This window comes from Emericellopsis cladophorae, assembly GCF_022114955.1.
Source record: "Emericellopsis cladophorae strain MUM 19.33 chromosome Unknown NODE_8_length_656085_cov_119_647849, whole genome shotgun sequence".
NCBI lineage: Eukaryota > Fungi > Ascomycota > Sordariomycetes > Hypocreales > Bionectriaceae > Emericellopsis > Emericellopsis cladophorae.
This window is the reverse complement of record NW_026250933.1, coordinates 230645-252627: the sequence shown is the minus strand read 5'-3', so window position 1 is coordinate 252627 and position 21983 is coordinate 230645. Positions and strand designations below refer to the sequence as shown.

Genomic DNA, 21983 nt, shown 5'->3' with positions numbered 1-21983 from the left:
CGCAATGTCTACGTCGTGGAAGTCGACACTGAAGCTGCCGACGTCGACTTTTCCGTAAGCTGGCCACTGTCCCTTACTGCTTGTTGCTGGCTGATCTCAAACAGTGTCCGTCCCAACCCCAAGTTACAAACGATATACTTTCGACAATGCACCGATGAGCTGTACGCCTGGCAATCTGCGGAACGAGCGAAAGAGTCCACCTTCATTCTCCACGATGGGCCACCATACGCCAATGGCCCATTGCACATTGGACATGCAGTCAACAAGATCCTCAAGGACATCATAGTTCGCTACCAAGTCCAGCTTGGTAAACGTGCCGTCTACCGACCTGGCTGGGACTGTCATGGACTGCCCATTGAGCTGAAGGCTCTCGGTTCCGGCAATGGTGAAGGCATGGGCCCGGTCCAAATCCGTGACAAGGCCAAGCGGTTGGCCTCCAAGACTGTGGAAGCGCAGACAAAGGGATTCAAGGCTTTTGCCGTCATGTCTGAATGGGACAACAAGTGGACGACGTTGGATAGTGGCTATGAGGCAAGACAGCTTCGCGTCTTTCAGAAACTGGTCCGACACGGGCTGATCTACCGGAAGCACAAACCAGTACACTGGTCCACCACGACACGCACTGCGCTCGCGGAAGCAGAGTTGGAGTACAAGGACAATCACGAATCGACCTCAGCCTACGTCAAGTATCCGATTGTTTCTGACTGGAAAGTGGTGCCGGGTTTGTCCAATGTGCAGGTGCCCTTGTACGCAGCGGTTTGGACCACTACGCCATGGACTCTCCCAGCAAACAAGGCGATTGCCGTTCACGACGAGATATTGTACTCAGTGCTGCAAGTTGGCGAATACGCACTTTTGGTAGCCAATACGCGGGTCGAAGCTGTCAAGGCATTCGTGCCTAAAGCTCACATCTTGGTCGAAGATATTGCTGGTTCGTTGTTCGCTGGCCTGGAATATCACAATAGACTACAAGGCTTGGAGTCTTCAGCCCAACCCATCATACACGCAGACTTTGTCACGGCAGATTCGGGTACAGGACTTGTCCATGTGGCCCCCGGGCATGGCCAGGATGACTACGAAGCCTGCGCTAAGCTCGGTATCGAGGCATTCGCGCCTATCACAGACGACGGGCACTTTACCCAGGAGGCTTTCCCAGAAGATCCCGACCGGTTGACGTCGGCCCCTACCATTCTAGACGGAGGCAGCCAGGCTGTTTTGGATATTGTGGCAGATGATGTACTTGGCACCCAGGTCATCCAGCACAAATACCCCTACGACTGGCGGACTAAAAGACCAGTTGTGATCAGGGCTACAGCCCAATGGTTTGCAGACGTCGCGAATATCAAGGAAGATGCACTCAAGGCCCTCGAATCTGTCCGATTTGTGCCTGAAGTTGGAAGGAATCGTCTTGAACATTTCATTAAGGGAAGGAATGAATGGTGTATATCGCGACAGCGTTCTTGGGGTGTACCCATTCCAGCTCTCTACAGCGCAGACGGAGATGCCATTATGACAGAAGAGACCATCGAACACATTATCGCCGTGATGAAGCAAAGGACATCCCAGGCATGGTTCGCCGACGATCCTGATGATCCGGCGTGGATTCCTGCCAGTCTGCAAGGCAAAGGAAGCTATCGACGTGGGACCGACACTATGGACGTGTGGTTTGATAGCGGCACCAGTTGGACCGAGACGGCGGAGCAGGCCGATGTTTACCTTGAAGGCAGCGATCAACATCGTGGCTGGTTCCAGTCAAGTCTCTTGACATACGTCGCAGCGCAGAAGGCAGACGGCGCTGACCGATCCAACATCTGCGCTCCTTTCAAGACTCTCATAACGCACGGGTTCACCCTTGATGAACAAGGGAAGAAAATGTCCAAGTCACTGGGCAACACGATAGCGCCAGAACAAGTCATGGACGGCACACTATTACCCATGGTCAAGGGGAAGGGCAAAGCCGCCCCCAGGCATGACGCACTGGGCCCTGACGCATTGCGAGTCTGGGCAGCCATGTCCGACTACACTACCGACATTGTGATCGGAACTGGTGTCCTCCAGTCAGCCCACAGCGCGCTGATACGCTACAGGAGCATCATCAAAATGCTGTCAGGATCACTCCACGAGTCCGCACGCAGTGCGCCGCTCACTAAGCTTGACCAGATCGCACTGCTACAGCTTTCTGACACCATGACACAGGTTCAGGGTTCATACGAAAAGTTTGAATTCCACCAGGGGATCCAAGCATTGAATCGGTGGTTGAGTAACGACCTGTCGGCTTTCTACTTGGAGTGCTTGAAGGACAGGCTCTACTGCGGAGACGGTGGAGGCATTATTGAGCCCATCTTCAATGGTCTTCTGCGCATGCTTGCACCTATCACCCCGATGCTAGTCGAAGAGGCTTGGGCCCACCGGCCCGAGTGGCTGCAAAAGGATCAGTGAGTATGGCTCTGCCAGTATGCAAAGACCCTGACTAACGTTTTGAAAGATCCTGTGAACATCCAGCACGAGCATTGTACACGGACCCTGTTGTTGATCGTAGCCGATTGAACTCCGAAGAGTCGATCCTACGTGCAGATTGGGAGGTGCTGACGCCCGTCCGAGACGCGGTCAAGCAGGCTTTGGAGCACTGCCGAACGCAGAAGCTGATCGGAAGCTCCCTTCAGTGCTCATTGGTTATTCGTACCGAGGAGGGACACAATGCTCTCACAGAGTGCTTGAGTCGCTGGCGTGATGAGCTGCCCAGCATTCTCGTCGTGTCTTCAGCACACATTGACCGGCCAGGCCCGACAGAGCCGGCTTGGTCACACGAGCAGGCTTTCAAAGTCGCTGGAGACAAGGCTGTCCTGACGGTGTATCCTCCATCTGCTGCCAAGTGCCCACGCTGCTGGAACTACACGGCGCCCTCGGAAGACGAGCTGTGCAAGCGATGCAACGACGTTGTTGCCGCGCTACCGGTGTAAGTCAGCAATTAGACGTGTAAGATTTGTATAGATTTATGCATGTATATATGGACTAGAGGATCAATCTGATGAATGTAAACATAATTGTCAATAACGGGTGGTGAGCGGACTCAAGTTTGATACTATACGAGTAGAGGCGTAATATCGCGGGCATTGTGTCTAGGGTAGGCCGGCGCTTACACAGCTGATGGTCACGCTAGCACATGCCAATAATTAGCTCTGGGTGCTGTCGCGTCCGACGCCGATTTGGATGGCAAGTTGGTCATGTCACCGCCAACCCATCACCTCGTCATGCAGTATTGATTGCTGCTCATCATCCCACGGTCCGCCATCGCAGTCTCATCGGAAGCTTTTGCCTGCTGAATCCGAGCCTCGTTCCCTGCAAGATGCGACCGACTCTTCTGTTATAGCCCGGATAAGCCATGTGACAAGCATCGCGCGCAATGGCGGACGATGACGAGAGTCAGTTCCATCGACGAACTTCGCGGTACAGGGCCCAAGCGACCCCCACGACACCCGACCGAGCGATGAGATCGAGCGAGGAAACGGGCGAGTCAAGCCAGTCGGGCAGCCTCCGCCGCGTCGCGACACCATCGACCGCCACGACAGACAGGAGCCGCAATGCGTCAGGTAGCGACGTCATGGGTCAAGCTTCCAGCCCGGTTGGCCAACAGCCGGGGGGAGACTCGCTACGAAGTCGACGCCGGATTAAGGGCCGGTCGACTGGTGGCTTCCTCCTGCAGGATAATCCCGTTGAGGAGTCGAGCAGGAGACGTAGAGCGACAAGTCTGCTACGTCCTAGGGGGAAAGCCGTTCAGCGAACGCCAGAACGACCGAGACAAAGCCCAGGACAACATCAAGAACCGTACGGCAGGCACAGTACAACTTCACCTCCCACGCGCCACGATGCAAGCAGGTTATCCCGTACCCCTGAGCGTCAGGCGAAGGACAAAACGACGGAGCCATCATCGAGTAGCCCAGACGGAAGAGTACCTGACAACGAAGCTACTCAGATTGTGAACATGGCCCTGAGCCTCGGCGAGTCTCGAGGTGCCGCGTCCAGACGATATGGGCCCCGATCGAATCCGCCACGTTTGGCACCTCTGCCAGATCCAGCATCTAAGAGCAACCTGCGGCAGCACTTTCAACAACAGCGGAGGACATCTCAAGCCGGGTCGCCCAGGTTAAGTCCAGGGGCGTCATCAAGGTTGCCGTCTGGACACCGGGCCAGCAGCCCCATGCACTCTAGTCAAGACAATGGCCACGATGGGTCTTACCAATACCAATTCTCGGCAGCAACACTGGCCAGGGCACAGAAAGCCAAAGAGCACCTTGAGCTGCTGGCCGAGTACCGACGTCTGTTGACGAGCTTGCCGCCCCTCAGACCCGAATACAATACACAATCGGGGTCTGCCCCTGGGTCGCCGAGTCTTGCACCCAAAGGCTCTTCTAGTACCAGCAAAGGGGGCCAGCTCACCACGACAAGGTCTTATAACCCTTTGCAGTACGTCAGAAACCGAAAGGTGCGCGCACGTGAGCGCAAAGTGATAGATGGAGAGCTTTTAGGGTTTGGCGACATTGAGAGCGTGAGAGAGTGGGTGGACAGGGTCACCGAGTCTGGCTACATAGGTGGACGTGGCAGTGGTGCCGCTTTCACCATGCCTCGTTTTTCGAACAACCAGGAATTGAATCAGCAGGCTTCCACAGACTCCGTACAAGCCATGCGCGTGAAGCGCCCCCGAGTGGACTGGGTCTTCGACCCGAGCGATATGATTGCTGACGCATACTGGCTGGAGCAAGACAACCACAAGCATCTTATCGAGGATCGGTTTTGGCGCAAGATTTTCCCGCCACCATCTCAGGACGCGCTGCAGCCTACTTCTGGCAAAGTCGACGAGGCTGATCAGAAAATGGTGCCTATGTCATTGACTGATGCGGAACACGATGATAAGGCACACGATCTGCGCCTTATCCACACGAATGAAAGTATTGAAGGACGGAGAGATCGCGCAAAACAGAAAGTATACGACATGAGGCCTTTCCATCATCGACACAATAGCTCGGGATATGGTACCCATAGCCTTCTGCGACCAAAAAAGGGCTCTGTCTCTGACCATTCCGGTAGTGACAGTGAGCACAGGCCGGAGCCCAAGCGATCAAGGACACGAGGTCGTCGGGACACTATCACGAGCGACACAAGTGACCTGTTGCAGAAGCAGATGAACCGAGTCATGGCACAAGAAGAACAGGCGGAAGAGCTGGCGCACGTAACAGAAACGGAAGCCGAGCACAAGCTTGATGAGCAAGGCTTGAGCTCGCCAGCAAAGACTCCATCTGCTTCAGGCCAAACACACAGTCACAATCACAGCCGCAAGACCTCAGTGGCCGACTACAGTGATCCCGACACCAGGCTCAACGGCTTTCGAGCCCAGATTGAATCCTCCCTTGGACACAAATCTGGAAGGCTGAGTCTGGAAGCCCCTCTGCATCCGCGGCGAAGTTCTTTGAACAAATATCATTCCAATCCTGCGTCACCCCAGGTGGAGGACGAGAAAGATCTTACATCGCCTCCGAAGATGAACAACATTGTTTCGGCCGCCTCGAGTCGCTCGGGTTCACCTACTCGCAACCCTATTTCCAAAATAAAGAAGAAGCTCAAAGACAGAAGTCGTGACAATGAGGACGAATCGCATTCGGACGCAGAGGAGGATGGGAAGCGACAAGGCTCTTTCATGCCTGAGCCGCCCTCACCCTCGGAAAAGCTTGCCACGCGCCGTACCGACGAAAGCTACAGGGCTCACCGGCCCACAAACTCGATGAAGTTGCGCGGTGACGACCAGGGCAACGGCCTTCGAGGTCTGTTCAAGGGTGGTCCTCGGATTGACACGGTCTTCCGCGGAGGTGTTGCTAAGATAGGTGACATTCTCTGGAAGAAAGACGGCAACGAGAATGAAATCGAGGGAGAAACTTCAGAGGAATCTGATAATGACAATGGGACTGGCCATAGCAAGCAAACCCCCCCCCTGTCTCGTCGACAATCCAGACGTGCGCAGGAAGACTCACAAGGCCCGAACGCGAAACACTTCCTCGACAGCTTGCCCGAGTTCCATCACGTTGGAGAACCATCCAAAAGGCCATCTGGTATTCCGGACTCAAAGTCTGCTGGCATGAGTCTCTCACGTCCTGTTAGCAGACAATCAGCGAAATGGGAACAGCTAAAGCCGCCGCGTATTGACGTGCGGGACACCTCACCCACCGCGCCCCCATCAGTGGTCTTTGAGCAGGGTGAGCACGATGGTTCACCATGTGGGGGTGATCATGGCCATGAAGCTGGTGGGTTCGGGGGCAAGGACGAGACTCTCAAGAACCTCATCGATGCGCAGATGCTCGATCCTCGAAGTCGGTCGGCAAGTCGGCATTGGTCCATTCACGACCATGACCCATCCCCTGAGCGCGCGAGGTTGTCGAAGCGCGAGATTGCCCGCGTGCGCGCTCTCGTACTCAGCTCGGGTATCAAAGCAATGGAGATCAACCGTCGTGCCCACGAGGAGCAGAAGCCACTTAGTCACGAGCACTTGGCCCTCACCCAGGACGACCCTCGAAGCAAGATCGGTGGAGTGACATGGGCATCCATCATGACCCTCACCCCGGATGTGACCGAGTTTCAGGACCAAGCTGTGGCAACCTGCGACATGTACCCACTTGCCTCTCGTGCGCTCGGTGCGACAATGCAAGCCTCGGGACAAAGATGGCAAGCGTCCGCCGACAAATTTACGTCGGAGACGACACCAAAACTTCAAGAGCGGATTCGGAAAGTTTGCTCACGGTTGACGGATGATCTGTCCCAAATGACGCGAAACGCGGCTGATGAAGCCGACGAAACGAGCAAACAACTCGCTCTGGATCAGCCTCTGAAAGTCAAGCACGTTGTCGACACGATCGAGAAACTCCTCCGAAGTCGACGTCGACGTTTCCGCTATCTGAGACGCGGTTTGTGGCTCGCGGTCGAGTGGGCTCTGGTGGGATTCATGTGGTACGTGTGGTTCATGGTGATGGTGGTTAGGGTGTTCCTCGGCGTAGGGAGAGGTGCATTCAGCGCCGTGAAGTGGTTGCTGTGGTTGTAAAAGACGAATCAGTAGTACGTTCACTGATACGAGAACACTTCCTACGGGTATAACGTACCTGGGGTTGGGAATTTGTTAGTACACCTATACCCCCTTCTTTTCTCCTTTTTTTCAATATTGGCATAGCCTCGGAGCACCTAATCCTTTCGGAGTGACACTGCGCGACAACTCTATATTTAATGCATAATATTTATTGTACGATTCACCCAAAAACATGAGTATCCCAAAGGTTTATTCGTCTGAAAGTCAAAGTCTATGTATGTACGTGCATGCAACAGGTGTATTGCAGAACAAAGGTACGCGATCCGTCTATTCAATACGCTTCTTGCCCTCCTCCGCGTTAAGGTACCGAGCGGTGCTCATGCCTCTTTCGTGCTTAGCGACAAAGGGGCCGACAATGGGCGCCTTGGTGGCTTTGGAGTAGTGCTCCGCATACCCTTCGGTGGCGAAGGGTCTCGGATTGAGCCGTGGCCAGTTGACCTGAGGAAGAAGGGTTAGTGAACAATGTCCTCGATGCGGACCAATATTTGTTTCGTAGACTTACGTAAAGCATGCCGTGGTTGAGGATGAAGTTGAAGCAGAATACCGACACGAGGCTCCAAAACAAAATGAACAGGCGGATAGGAATAGCGCTCGACGTAGGGTCGCGCCTGGTGAAGATGCCCACCAAGACGATGAATATGCTAAACGCAAGGAGATAAGGGATGGACTGGATAAGGATGGGCCTCTTGTCGACAAAGACGAGGCTAGTGCCGATGTTGGACACGCCGGGCTGGTATGCGCCGAGAAACAGGTCAAAGGCATCCTGGCGCGGGCCGTCGAGGAAGTTGTTGCGGAAGTACCGTGTGAGGCCAATGCGGCCGTCCTGCAGGGCACCAAGCTTGGTGCGGCTGCCGGTGCGGGTCACGTCGGTTTTCATGGCGCCAGTGCCAGAGTACGACTGCGACACAACGTCGGCGTTGTCGGCCCAGAGGTTGCGGAACAGGAACTCAAAGGCCGGGTCCTCCTCGCGGAACATGGTGCCGCGGGGCGTGAGGCCGAGCTCCCAGAAGACCTGATCGAGCATGTGGCGAGCAAAGTTGCTTTGCACGACATTGGTGCGGTCAAGGCAGTCCATGCAATTGGTACGCATCACGCCGCTCTGGAACTTGCGCGCATCAATCGCGCCGTCCCGGGTACCTGGGGTCTCGACGCCCTTGAAGTAGCCCTGCTGTTCAATCTCGTTCGCCATGCGCTCGATGAGCAGGTAGGCTTTGTGCATGGCCATTCCCTTGGTTTCAGTGTGGAAGTCAAAGTAGACGTAGTGGAGCTTGTCGAATTCCTGTGCCTTGGTTTGAGGAGTGATCATGTGGAACTTCTCGTCAGTGAGACGATCTGTCTCGGTTCGCTCCTTTGGCGCCGTGACCAGTACTTGCATCATCTTCTCATACAGGTCCTTGATGTTCTTTTCGCGACCCTTGGAGTTGACAAGGTTGATCAGATAATTGTCGCCGTAGATCCTGATTTGCTCGTCGAAATGCCTCCGGGCAGCGGTGAAGGCTGATTCAGGGCTCCGGACTTGAATCTTGGGCGTGTAGCGCAAGCTATTGATCTCAGCCCAGTACGATGGCACACTGCCGCGGGTCTGCACGTAGGCGAAGATCTGCATGTCCTGGTCTGCACCACCTAGCTTTCCACTCTGCATGTTGGAGCTGCCCTCATGACCAGACATTCCACTTGTGGAGTTGTCGTTGAAGATGACGATTTGCTCGGTCTCGTTGTAGTTGGCAGCATGGCCCTCTTCGTCTAGACCACGGGTGAAGTACCTTGTTCCTCCCCTGTACCGCGATCGACGGGAGATCAAAATCAAAGAAAGAGGTGTTCCTTTAAACTTGGTTGGCTTGATCTCGAACATACCAAAGATGCATGGCAGGATGAAAGGGTCAATCCCAGTTTGCTGACCAGGCTGGCTCCGTGTGCCTTGTGTACGGAAGTTGATCAGGTCGGTCTGCAAGTACTTGTTGAAGAAAAACCGGTCGTCTGTGCGTGCCCATAGCGGCTGCGACAAGTCGGCCTGGGACTGACGCTGGATCGAATTCGTGAGGTCGATCGAGTATGAGAAGTACATGGGCCCCGTAGCCAGGAACGTCTTCAGAAGTTCGATAAAGGTATCCTCGTCTGGGTCGTGGATTTGGCGTTCGCGCATTGGCAAGATGTCTGTCGCAATGACTTTGTAGACCATATGGCCCTTGAGGCGGCCCATGGGCTTTGCCTTGTTTATGATGATTACATATTTGTCTAGGAAGGGAGCATTAACATCGGTCGGGTCAAAGCGAGAGGGCTGGTCCAGTCAACCCCCTCTACTCACCTAGCCTGAGCTGGATGACGCCCAGAATACCAGCAATGCTCGACACGCGCGTGGCCCGCTTGGTGTTTTGCAATGAACTCTCGCTCAGGCGGACATCTCCAGTGGGCCGATCGAGGATCAAAGCGGGCGCATCCGGCGACGAGGGGGAGGTGAACGAATATGCATCGTTGGTGACCTTTAGGTTGATGTCGCGATACGGCCATTTGTTGGCTTGGGCGAGCGCCATTTTGCCAGCACGACTACGACCGTCGGAACAACACTTGATGTTGGAGAGCCACAGGCCTTAGCGCGCTGACTGTTGGCTTGATCGAGTCTCGAAGCGGCTTGCGTGTTGATGGTGATCGTGGGTGGGAGCTGGCAGGACCCTGGGGGGCTTGTTTAACGTCGTCACTGACAACACAGCCCAGTCGGCAGGGGGAGGGCCTGGCAACGCGTACCAGCCTAAAACCTACTTTAGCTTGCGTGCTGAAGACCTGGAACCGCTGGCACCACCTACGTAAGCCGAACCCCGTTTCGTGGCTGAGACCAATCTGCTGCTCAATACACCAGTTGGGGTGGACTTGGTGGCTGGTAGTGATTGGTAGTCGGGACGTTGAGATGGCACAAAAAACCGCTTGCTCTATGCTCATAAATGCATTGTTTTTTTCGCACCCGCGCAGATACGAAAGCTCCCGGAATACTTTGAGTCGAAGTAGATTCTCTAGATTCTGGGATCGGACGCCATCGTGAGGCAGTGAGTGAATCAATGAGGTTTACATGTAGGTCCTAACGCACTGGCATCTGCCATGCGGGACTCTCTTCATTCGTCCAGATTAGGTAAGGCGGCACCCTGCACTGTGCAGCTCCCCGTGCCCGAACTGGAGGCAGGAAGGTGCCACCTGACGTGACCCTTTTGGCTCCAGGCGTCGTCGTATGAACGAGCCAGGCCGGCAATCTGCAAGCATCATTGCATCCCACCTCAACCTCGATCAAGACATTTGCCGATACCATCGCTGCTTCTCTATCCGCGCCTCCTGCGGACCTCATATACATAGGAATCCCCTGGCGGATCTTTAAGTCATCAACAACGCAGCGGTCGATACCGTAGTTTGTCGAGGGCAAACAGCACTGCGACAAGGAAACTCGACCGATAGCTGATACATCACGGGGCCGCTCACATATACCGCACATCACTTTCGACCAGCGCGATGGCTTCCCGAGGACCCTCAGGCCCGCGCGGCGGCGGCAACAACCGCTTTGCGCAGTTCAAGCTCGTGCTTCTGGGTAGGTCGAGCGACATTGTTGGAGCGATATAGATCACTAACGCCTTCTAGGTGAATCCGCCGTTGGAAAGGTGCGGAGCTAAGATTTACTGTGTGAGGATCGACACTAACCATCTCGGCAGAGTTCTATAGTCTTGCGTTTTGTCAAGGTCAGTAGGCGATGGCATGGTCGATAGGTCGAAGGCTTACCGTGTGCAAGGACCAATTCGACTCGTTCCGCGAATCCACGATCGGTGCCGCTTTCTTGACGCAAACAATTTCTCTTGACGAGACCACGACTGTCAAGTTCGAGATTTGGGATACTGCTGGCCAGGAGCGCTACAAATCGCTGGCGCCCATGTACTATCGCAACGCCAACTGCGCCGTGGTCGTGTATGATATCACGCAAGCGGTACGTGACAAGGGCCAACACAGAAGCCCATGGCTGATTCTTGACAGGCATCACTAGACAAGGCCAAGGCCTGGGTCAAAGAGCTGCAACGTCAAGCCAACGAGAACATTATCATCGCTCTAGCAGGCAACAAGCTCGATCTCGTGAACGAGCAGCCTGACAAGCGAGCCATTCCTACTGCTGATGCCGAGGCTTACGCTAGAGAAGCTGGCCTTCTATTCTTCGAGACATCGGCAAAGACGGCCGAGAATGTCCGCGAGCTGTTCACAGCCATTGCCAAGAAGCTGCCGCTTGACCAAGCTGGCCCACGGCATGCGCGTCCGGGACAACGACCTGGCGTCAGCCTGCAGCCCGAGAGCGGCAACACCAACACTGGCGGCCAGTGCAGCTGCTGAGGCAGTTGTTTCGAATTGCAGTAGAAGCGGTATCTCAACATGAGGCGCAGGATGCGCACCTGACTAGGCATGGTCTGTTGCGATCGGGCTGGGCATAGACCGACAGTCCCGCAGACTTGGCCCACATCATGTCATTACTCTGAGAGACCAAGCATGTCGTGTATCTATTTGGAGTCTTGGGTTCGCACGGTTACTAGTCGATAATGTTCTTTAATTCTCAAAGTGTTCCTAGTTTTCTTTCCACTGTCCCTTCGAGGTGCAGCTGCCAGTGAGGTCCAATTCGTAATTACTCTTGAGGGACGCATCTGCAACCAATGTCATATCTTCCAAAAGAAAGAGGCTTGTATCAGCTCAATGAATGTTAAAAGGCAACTCATTTCATCGGCTGATGCATGTGACAAAAATACGTCTGCCTGATTTCGTCACCCGCTGACGCCAACCCGACGACGGTTGAATTGCCGAACTTTTTCCTGAGTGGTTTTGTCTGGCAGCCACTCCCCGTGCTCGCCCGATCACAGCTACAACACCCAGAGACAAGCACCTTCGCCGCGGGTCATCGTGCACTATCCAATGTTGCGATCATCGCTGCGCTCGGCCAGGGTGCTCAATGGCAAGCCTGGTGTGGCTGCCGCTGGGCGCCAATGGTCACTTGCAGCCACGCGACAGGGTTCGCTTCTAACCAAGGTTCGTACTCGTGCTGATCTATATGGACTCTGTCTCGATGGAAGCTTACAATTGTGAAAGCGAGGCTACGCAGATCAGAAGAAGTCCGCGGACTCGTCTGCGCAACCCATCATCCCTCCTACCGAAACGAAGAGCTCCGAACGCGCCACGCACACGACCTTGGATGGTGTTGGCGAGTCAAAAGCTGCTCCTGCAAGCAATGAGATTCCGTTGACTCCCCCGAACCCCACGACCGGCAAGGAAAAGAGACCTACGCCTCCTGCATCCATTGACGATGTCGGTGAATCCCGGGCTATGAACGACTCGATGCCTCCAACGACGCCTATCCAGTCGAAGAAGCCCGAACCCAACGCGACGATTGACGACGTCGGCGAGTCCTATGTTCAGCAAAGTCAGGTGCCCCCTCCACCTCCCTCGCCGCCCAAGAAGAAAGGGCTCATCCGGAGGTTGAGGAACTTTGTCTTCACTCTGATGGTGCTCGGTGCCGTGGGTTTCAGTGGCGGTGTTTGGTACTCTCGTGTCAACGACACCTTCCATGACTTCTTCATCGAGTATGTTCCCTTTGGTGAGCAGGCTGTGCTCTATCTCGAGGAAGCCGATTTCAAGAAGCGCTTCCCCCATAGCCAGCCTTCCAGGCCCCGCGAGACCGGCGAGCACGTACGGATCCCTGCCCAGAGCGGCGCCTCATGGAGAGTCGCTGATACTGCTGAACCCTCCGCACGCCAATCGAGCGCCTCGCCTTCAGGCCAGAAGCCTGCACCCAACCCCCCTGCGGAAGCGGCTGCGAAGACCGAGCAGCCTGGAGCCACTGCTGCCAAAAGGGCCGAAAATGCTGTGCCTACAATCGACCAAAAGTCCAAGACTGATCAGTCCGATGTGGCTCCACCGGCTTCCAAGTCGACTCCTGAAGCGAACCCAGCCGGCTTCAAGGCTCCTGAGGTGAACGAGCCTTCCAAGATGCCCCCTCTGGAGCCCATCGATCTTCTCAAGCTGGCGGATGCCCGTGAACCTGTTGTTCAGGACCTTGTACACATGCTCAACGACTTGATTCTCGTCATCAATGCCGATGGCGCCCACGGAAAATACGGCAGCACCATTGAGAAGGCCAAGAACGATGTCCAGAAGATTGGCGGCAAGCTCCGGCAGATGAAGGCCAAGGTGGAGCAAGACTCCGCCAAGGAGGTGCGCGACAAGGTCAGCGAGTTTGACAAGGCTGCTACTGAGCTTGTGTCGCGCGTCGAGCAGGCCATGATCAGCCAGGAGATGGAATGGCGCAATGAGTTCGAGCAAGAGATGAAGGGTGTTCGCCAGAGCTACGAGGACCGCGTCCAGCTCCTCCTGGAGCGTGAGCGCAAGGTCAACGAGGAGAAGCTGCAGAACCAGCTCCTTCAGCAGGCCGTGGCTTTGAAGAAGGAGTTTGTCGATGAGGTCAAGGACCGTGTTGAGAAGGAGCGCGATGGCCGTCTGGGCAAGCTTACTGAGCTGTCCCAGGCTGTCTCTGATCTGGAGAAGTTGAGCTTGGGATGGAACGATGTTGTCGACACGAACCTCAAGACACAGCAGCTTCACGTTGCTGTGGAAGCTGTCCGCGCCAAGCTGGACAATGCTTCGCACCCTTCGCCCTTTATCAAGGAACTCGTCGCTCTGAAGGAGATTGCCAACGACAACCCTGCTGTCAATGCCGCCATTGCCTCTGTCAACCCCGTTTCCTACCAGCGCGGCGTGTTCACCACCTCGCAGCTGATTGATCGTTTCCGGCGCGTCGCTAGCGAGGTTCGCAAGGCTTCGCTGCTCCCGAGTGATGCAGGCGTCGCAAGCCACGCCTCGAGCTGGGTCCTCAGCCACGTCATGTTCAAGAAGGAGGGTCTGGCTGAGGGGAACGACGTGGAGAGTATCCTCACCCGCACACAGACATTCCTTGAGGAGGGTGATCTGGACAGCGCGGCGCGTGAGATGAACGGTCTGGACGGATGGGCCAAGACCTTGAGTAAGGACTGGATGGGAGAGGTGCGCAAGGTCCTAGAGGTCCAACAAGCACTTGAGGTATGTCATCTGCGCTTTGCTCCAGCCCATGTCACTAACGATTGTCACAGGTTGTTGCCACCGAGGCTCGGCTGCAGAGCTTGAGGGTAGAATAGATGGGGGTTCACTTTGTTTGTACGTTGCAACATGTCTAGAGAAGGGCAGTGTTGGCCCCGTGTATTAGATAACAATAGACAACGCAGGGTATTATATCTACGGACGGCACCTGGGTTTGCTTATTCATGCCAATGCCGTTCCCATAATCCCGAGGCTGCTTCTTGACCGTGTCGCTACCTTTGATGTCTTGGATATAGCCTAATTGCAGAATGCATTGCAGTCCTCCGAATGTCAAAAGCAGGACTACTACTACGTTGTGTGTCGAATTGGTTCCGTAGCGCTGTTTTCTCTGGCGGTAGTGAAGGCGTGTGCCATCACTCAGAATGCGCAGCCAGTCATGAAGACAACTACCACCTCGACTGATCACCTACATGTATCTCAGGCTGAGCATTGCACTCCTGGGCTGCACGTTGGAAGCACCACTCGCTCCTCTTTCCCGGTGCTTGAGTGCATCGCGCACAATGCCCTCACGCAGTTTGACATCGTCACGCGTTTTGGCGCGCCGCATTGTCTCATCCAGTCACAGCTGCCAAAACCTCAGGTGCGCAGCCTTGAGTCGCGAGGCAGCCAGGAAACCGCTACATAGCAGCCAGCACTTTCGACGGACAGATTCTGAGAAGAAACATCCGACGGGAAATAAATCAAGACAAGCCACTGGCTCCAAGGAGGCAGTGAGGCATTGGTCCGGCGGAACCCGCGAGGCGAAGGGTAGGACATATTCAGATGCCCTAGAGCGACTCGACAGCCTCACCCAGAATCGTGACATCACCAAAGCCTTCGATGGCAAGGATTCCAAGGCCGCCAATGAGGCGGCTATCCCCGAAATGGTCACCTGGCTTCAGCGCGCAGGCTATACTACAGACCAACTATCTCAGATGCAGCATATCCACGTTGCTGGCACGAAAGGGAAGGGGACCGTGTGTGCATACGCGACCAGACTTCTGATCAACAGCGCGCAGGGCAAGCGTGTAGGAACCTATACAAGCCCACACCTTGTGACTGTCAGAGAGCGGATCGCCCTGGGCGGGAGCCCAGTGTCGAAACAATTGTTCACAGAAGCATTCTTCGAACTATGGGACCGCCTTGGGGAAGCTGCTCAGAGAGAAGGCCTCTCGGAGCGATCGGCCAGGCCTTTTTTCTTCCGCTTCATGACGCTGCTGGCGTGGCACATTTTCATCAAGGAGAAGGTCGATGTTGTCGTCATGGAATGCGGTATCGGCGGCGAATACGACGCCACGAATATCTTGCCGCCCGCGGCGGTGGCCACGGCGCTCATCACACATCTGGAGCTTGATCACACAGCTATGCTGGGGAACACAGTGGAGAGCATTGCATGGCACAAATCAGGTATCTTCAAGCAGGGCAGGCCAGCCATTGCCTATGCTGGTGACATGGCCGAGTCCGTCAAGAATGTGCTGGTGCAAAGGGCTAAAGATAAAGGTGCAAATCTGTATCTGGTTCCCAAGGAGGTCTTGGATAGGGTATGCGAGCAGTCGCCAGACGACGTGATAGCTGTGAAGAACCACATGCTGGCGGACATGGCTGTCATTGCTCAGTATCAGGGGCTGTCGACAAAGAGTATCAGCGAATACTCCAATCAAGGCAGCGAAGACTTGCCGCAAGTTTTGGAAAAGATGCATGTCCTCGGCCGAGGCGAGGTTCTCCAAGTGGACGGGAAGACGTGGTACCTGGATGGCGCGCACACACAGGATAGCATCGCGAATGTGGCAAGTTGGTTAGCCGCAAACGTCTTCGGAAACGACAAGCTGATTGTCGTTTTCAATCAACAAGAACGGGATGCCGTAAAGCTCCTGAAGCACCTCGTCCAGTCAGTGGAAAGCTATACTGATGAACCTTCATGGTGGACTTCCAAGTCTCCATGCTTCATCTTTTCCCGAAACGAACTCCTGGTGCAGACCAGTGATGAGCTAGAGCAGGGGACTAGAGACCTAGCTGTTCAAGAGGAACTGTCACGTTGGGTGCGGAGCCCTGCTGGGGTAAATCTCATATCGGCAAAGCCACAAGTCACGGTATTTGATAACGTCAACGACGCAGTCGCGCAAGCCAAGGAGATAGCGGCTGGACACTCGGAGGCAAAGGTCGTTGTCACAGGCAGCATGTATCTCGTCGGCGCCGTTCTCAAGACGCTGCAAAGAGGGGCAGGGGATGAGACGGAGTGATGTCCTGTTGTTATCACTATAGGGCATCTGCTTGTTCCAACATACCCAAAGCGCCTCCAACGAGGTGCAGACTTCCCGTGACCAAGGCGTCTACCTTGACATTTTGATCCAAACCTGACCCCTGCGCTCGAACCTGCTCGATCGCCTCTTCAATGGTTGGCACGACCCGTACCTTCGCTGTGGGCTCCATAGCCGTCCATTTCTCCTCAAAGCGATGCTGGACGACCATGTCGTGCACCTCGCGAGCATCAGCCTGGTGATTCACAAAGTCACGCTTGTAGCCCGTCTTGATATACGTGACATTGGTGCAGAAAAGGACCAGGTCAAAGGTTGGTTTGCCCTCGCGCTTTGCTGCGCTGTGAATCGACTCTAGAAAGTCGACAGCCTCTGTGCGTCCCTGCTGGTTGAAGATCAAAGCGCGAGGGCCCGTACTAGAAGATGTCAGATGGGAAGTGTAAGCACACAGAAATAAACTTACCGTCCATCCACCTCCTCTGTGAACCATTTCGCTGCCACCTTGAGACTGTCTGCCGTATGAGCACCATCGACGTGCCATATGACCCTCTCCTCCTCCTTGACCTCACACCGGCCTCGGAAGATGACGCCCTCAAGTCCGTCGATAAAGGTCTTTGCTAAAGACGTGCCGTCGACGTCGCTACTGCCAAGCTTGCGAAGTACCGTCTCGGCCAGGGCGATGCCGAGGGTCGCATTCTTCTTTTGAAACAGAGCATCTGGTCGGACTCTGACGCCCTGGAGTCGAGGATCAACTTTCAAAACCTTGAGGTCGACGCTCTTCTCAAGCGCCCGGTTAGTGAGCACAACTGCTGCGTCTTCGCTCTGATGGATCGTGAACGCCGGCGAGCCATGCTTCATGATTCCAGCCTTGTGCCACGCAATCTTGTCCACGGTATCACCCAGCGCGAAAACATGATCGATGCCTAGGCTCGTAATCCCAGATGCCACTGGATTCTCGACGATATTCGTTGCGTCAAACTCGCCGCCGATGCCTGTCTCGTACACAGCAACATCGATACCTTCTTGCAGGAACACATGCCAGCTCATCAGCGTCAGGTACCGTGCATAAATAGGCTTAGACCCCTGTGGAACTGCCTCATCTACGGCTCCGGGGGACTTCTCAAGACGATCCCACACGTCGAAGAAGTACTTGGCGAATAGCTCCTCCGAGATGGGCTCGGAATTGATCCGGATGCGCTCCCGAACTGCGATGAGATGAGGTGAAATGAAAAGCCCCGTCTTTCGTGGTGAGCCATGCATGCGGCGATGTTCGCCCAGTATGGCGTCGACAAATGCACATGTGCTGCCTTTGCCCTTTGTGCCGGCCACATGGACGATATTGAGTCGGGTCAGATCCGAGAGCTGCGCGAGTTTAGCACATGCCATGGGCAGAGTCAATGCCAGGGGAATGGCCGTACTTTATAGCCAATGCGGTCCAAATAGACCTTCATCTCCTTGATGGAAGAGGCATCTGGCCGGATTCCCGCCTTCCGACGCTGCTCAATAATGTCGTGCGGCGTCTGAAGGGTGTTGAGCGCGTCAATGGCGTCCTGTGTCGACGGTCAGAGCATGCTGGAGCAGCAACACACAGCGTCAAGCTTACATTGTAGGTCCGCCCTGCGGTCGACATTGCTCTGAATTGTGCAAATAGGCCTATTGATTGGGGGAATTGTCGAAAACCTGCAAGCAACGCATGGCGCATGACTTTCCGCTCGGGAGAGGTGAGATGCTAACGTTACAAGTAGTAACGTGGGAATCCGTGACGATTGGAAGACCAATTGCGATCACTCACGTCACAGAGATGACACAATGACTCACTTTCACATACTCAGTACTGACGCCTGTGTGTCCTAGGAAAAAGTGACGACATTATGGAAAAGTTCATATATATTGGAACGATGATTGCCTGTCCGACATTGCGTTCCGTTCTGTACAGAGTGCCGGGTGTAGGGTAGCTTAGATCTCTCGCTTGAAGTGCATTGACCAGAACACAAGGTACATGTAGTTGAACATGAGCTGTAGCGGCAGTTCAGCGTGAGTAAGTCCACGGCGAAGTTGACTGAGCCTCAAGAGCACTGGGCAGACCCAAGTCGTTGCAACTTGTATCTCATCTTATGCAACACTGTGGCCAATCTCCTAGAAGGTCAAGATGCGTGGTCAAGGCCGCAGATTCCGGGTACCCACGCACGCACTATCTGCATCTTCATCTTTTGTGGTGCCCTTGCGCTACCCGGACTTCGACCGGCGCGCAGTGACCTCACACAGGCCCAACCTAGAAATTTTGATAGCGCCCTCTACATCAACAACCAGGGTCTCCTCGCGCAGATCGCACAATGGAAGCCGCCAAAGATAGCCTCATCGACCTGGAGAGGCATCGGCAACGCTTAGAGCAAACAATCAAGGAAGTCAAGGACTCACTCCAGTTCTGGCAGAGTCTCGACAGCGAGTACGAGTCACTCAAGGAAGAGGTCGAGGCCGTAGAGGACGACGAGCCTGCAGCGCTGGCCCAAATCCAGTCGAGTTTCGAGGGGGAGGCGATTTCGCAAAAGAACCTGGCTGAGATTTTCGGCCCGAAATCGTCGAGATCAAAGGAGCAGATTGTCAATGTGCTGGATCGGCGAATAGACTATGTTACCAAAAACATTGAGAGCTTGACCAAGCAACTAGAGATTGCCGAGAACAAACATGCAGCCGCTCAGGTCATCAGCCAGCCCGACATGCGGGACGAAGAGGGCCAGCCTATCACGGAGATTATGGAGGAACTCGACGACAATGGTAATGTGCTGTCTTATAAACTGAGTCGCCCCGGCGAGACGCTGCCGCAGGTTCGCGAAGCCCTGAAGAAAGCTGGGATTAAGGATTTTCCAGAGGTCAACGACGAGGTGACTGTGGATGGTGATACAAAACAGCCCAAGGAAAAAGCTACCTCATCACCACACTCAAAACCTGACACGACGGAGGATGCTACTCCTGTCACGAAGCTGCCTTCAGCACAAGAACAGACACTTTCCATTCGGCCTCATTTCAAACGTCCAGCGGCAAAGGATTCGAAGGCCGTGGCAAACCAGCACCCGGAGAAGCCTGCAAGGAAAGGAGTGTCTTTCGCCGAAGACACGAAACCCGCGGCCGACGAGGACTTGCCACCCATCTCGCGGAACGCCATACGGGTCGGGTCCATCATGAAGTCTGCGAAAGAAGAGCAAGAAGACTTCACTCAGCAAGCGCCCATGATACCCGAGGACGAAGACCCCGAAGAGGCAGAGCTGCGAAGACAGATGCTTGAGTATAGTATGGGGGGCATGGGCGAGGTCGGGGCGGTAGTCGCGGAGCTCGATATCGAGGAAGCGTCCGACGAAGATGAGGATTGGGACTACAGCGATGAGGGCTTTGATGAGGATGAGGAGGATGAAGACAAGTACGGCCGCTACACCGGTCGGGTCGTCACAGACAAGTACCGCGAACGTATGCTGGAACTGGAGCGCAAGCTCGGCATCAAGTCAGGCTTTACAAAAAATCTCGACAAGGAGGACAAGGAAGATGACAGCGACGATCCTGGTGGCGAGGATGAGCGCCTGGGTCGTATCGTCGTCAAGACCGAGTCTTCACCACCAGCGTCTGTGTCACAGCCGCCACCAGCGAAACCAGCACTCAAGGGAAAACGCCCGAGCGACGACTCTGCCAAGAAGGGAGTTCGCTTTGCCACGAGTCTCGACATTGCACCTGATAGCCCTCCAGCTGCCGCGTCCCCGGCCGTCACGTCTGATGTCTTGGAACGTGCGCCGGTAGTCGAGCCAGTCAGCGACATTGTCGTGGAACGCACAAGCAACACTCGAGCGGAAGAGCCGAAGCCAGCACGGAAGGCATCCAAGTTCAAGAAAGCCAGGGACACTGCGCCTCAAGCGGGCGGGTTGCCCAAGGGTCCCATGGACGTCCCGGCGCGCTTCTTCGGCGAAGACCGACCGACGGCTCCGACAGGACCTCAGGGTACCACGCTTGCTGATACGCTGGTTGAGCACGACGCAGTTCGACCGGTGGATGATGTCGAATTCGAGACGTATGATGACCAGCAAGAGCTCGCCAATGAGCATCAGCGACTGCGCCGCAAGTTCATCAACCGCGAGGGAGGATTTTTGAAAGAGGATGAGAACCCTCTTCAACCCCTTGACGAGACTGAAGGCGGACCGCCGCGGCTCAGTCGCTTCAAGGCCGCCAGATTGTCCAAGCATTGATAATAGCTAGATATGATGGTTGTCGGCAAGAAATCGAATATACGTTACCGAATTTTGACTTGAGTCTTAATTGAGTAAGGGAAAGAAGCTTTGCCAAGCCCGTGCCCCCTATTTTTAAGGGACAAGCTACTGCGTTCTTAACTTCCCGAGCGAACCGCTTATTGCAAGTTTGCAACATCTTGACATTTATCAAGGCACTTCTCGGAGTCGGGAGCTCGCTCATCTTTGAGACTTCGTCCAAGGGGATATCGCCGCGCTATCCGATGTGTGCTGTGCAAACGTGTATATCTGTTAATGCACTGATAGCACAAACGTGATCAAAATGTCCGGACCCACATCACTAGCGTTGTTTTGATGGGACTACAAAATGCCAGCCACGCGGACCGGCACTTGGAGACGTGGCATTGCTACTCTTCCTACGCACAAGCCATGGAGATGGATCTTCTACGTACGTAGTACTCACGAGGTACTGCGTAGCTTGAACAAAGCTTCAAGGAAAGAGAGAATCTAATCCAAGATCAACATTTCTTTTCATTCGCAGTTTCCCCATTTTGTCTCGCTACCCAAGCTCTTCCATGCACGGATACGCATGCTATATAGCCTAGGTACTGTGTACTGGCTCGTAGTAAATACACCGACGGACCGCTTGCAATCTGACAATTGATGGGTTGCAGCTCCCTCATCTGCTTCGCCATTACTAGCGGCTCCAAGATTGACAAAGAAGGGCTCTCTGGCACCTTGCCCCGATCAATGGCTTTGGTGGTTTCGTTTCACCCTTCACATGCCCTGCCGCCTACGTATTATCGTCCTGACCCTCACCCTCACCCACGCGCAGGGCTGCTCGGGCGTTCGGCACCCGACATGTTGGTGCGTTACGCGGCCAGCTTGCCATGCCATCTGCCTTCATCCACATAGCACGCATATCCATGCGAGGCACACTAGACTCTGGAGTAATACGGGCGTATGGGCCGTGAGGAGACAGCGCACGATGCCGCGGACCGGCACATCGGCTGCCAGGGGTCGGTTAGAACGGCTCTTCACGCAATGCGTATGAGGCGGCGAGGCCCAAGCCACCAAAGCTCGTGAGGCCTCACTCATGACAATGAAGACGTAGCCATAAATAAGGATGTTCTCAACACGTGTGTACCGTGATTCCACCCGAATCATTCCCTAGTCACCACTCTACCCACGTCACGCCATGCCTGCCCAAACAAACGAGCCAGAGCAACAAGCGCCCATGACCGATGTCAACACTGA

General features: G+C 54.8%; 7 protein-coding genes across 7 annotated transcripts; 5 read left to right on the top strand and 2 right to left on the bottom strand.

The window, feature by feature from the left end:
• Nucleotides 1-4: 4 nt before the first annotated feature.
• On the top strand, nucleotides 5-7084 carry J7T54_004342 (Isoleucine--tRNA ligase-like protein; the record flags this gene model as incomplete). The annotated part of the gene is made up of 5 exons (XM_051504249.1): nucleotides 5-54; nucleotides 105-2435; nucleotides 2486-2956; nucleotides 3454-3712; nucleotides 3974-7084. 5 exons carry the CDS (start codon nucleotides 5-7, stop codon nucleotides 7082-7084), a joined length of 6222 nt encoding a protein of 2073 aa, XP_051364171.1.
• Nucleotides 7085-7393: 309 nt separating this feature from the next.
• J7T54_004341 (Phosphoinositide phosphatase-like protein) lies at nucleotides 7394-9657 on the bottom strand (the record flags this gene model as incomplete). Its single annotated transcript, XM_051504248.1, has 4 exons — nucleotides 7394-7564; nucleotides 7629-8869; nucleotides 8981-9361; nucleotides 9432-9657. 4 exons carry the CDS (start codon nucleotides 9655-9657, stop codon nucleotides 7394-7396), a joined length of 2019 nt encoding a protein of 672 aa, XP_051364170.1.
• Nucleotides 9658-10618: 961 nt separating this feature from the next.
• On the top strand, nucleotides 10619-11479 carry J7T54_004340 (GTP-binding protein-like protein; the record flags this gene model as incomplete). Its single annotated transcript, XM_051504247.1, has 5 exons — nucleotides 10619-10694; nucleotides 10745-10764; nucleotides 10816-10842; nucleotides 10893-11084; nucleotides 11132-11479. The coding sequence occupies 5 exons, from the start codon at nucleotides 10619-10621 to the stop codon at nucleotides 11477-11479; spliced, it is 663 nt and encodes a 220-aa protein (XP_051364169.1).
• A 570-nt stretch (nucleotides 11480-12049) lies between these two features.
• Nucleotides 12050-14301, top strand: J7T54_004339 (Formation of crista junctions protein-like protein; the record flags this gene model as incomplete). The annotated part of the gene is made up of 3 exons (XM_051504246.1): nucleotides 12050-12163; nucleotides 12224-14206; nucleotides 14257-14301. 3 exons carry the CDS (start codon nucleotides 12050-12052, stop codon nucleotides 14299-14301), a joined length of 2142 nt encoding a protein of 713 aa, XP_051364168.1.
• A 462-nt stretch (nucleotides 14302-14763) lies between these two features.
• On the top strand, nucleotides 14764-16482 carry J7T54_004338 (uncharacterized protein; the record flags this gene model as incomplete). Its single annotated transcript, XM_051504245.1, has 1 exon — nucleotides 14764-16482. One exon carries the CDS (start codon nucleotides 14764-14766, stop codon nucleotides 16480-16482), a length of 1719 nt encoding a protein of 572 aa, XP_051364167.1.
• A 16-nt stretch (nucleotides 16483-16498) lies between these two features.
• On the bottom strand, nucleotides 16499-18127 carry J7T54_004337 (Folylpolyglutamate synthase-like protein; the record flags this gene model as incomplete). Its single annotated transcript, XM_051504244.1, has 4 exons — nucleotides 16499-16913; nucleotides 16961-17859; nucleotides 17916-18047; nucleotides 18101-18127. 4 exons carry the CDS (start codon nucleotides 18125-18127, stop codon nucleotides 16499-16501), a joined length of 1473 nt encoding a protein of 490 aa, XP_051364166.1.
• A 703-nt stretch (nucleotides 18128-18830) lies between these two features.
• Nucleotides 18831-20726, top strand: J7T54_004336 (uncharacterized protein; the record flags this gene model as incomplete). Its single annotated transcript, XM_051504243.1, has 1 exon — nucleotides 18831-20726. One exon carries the CDS (start codon nucleotides 18831-18833, stop codon nucleotides 20724-20726), a length of 1896 nt encoding a protein of 631 aa, XP_051364165.1.
• Nucleotides 20727-21983: the final 1257 nt, after the last annotated feature.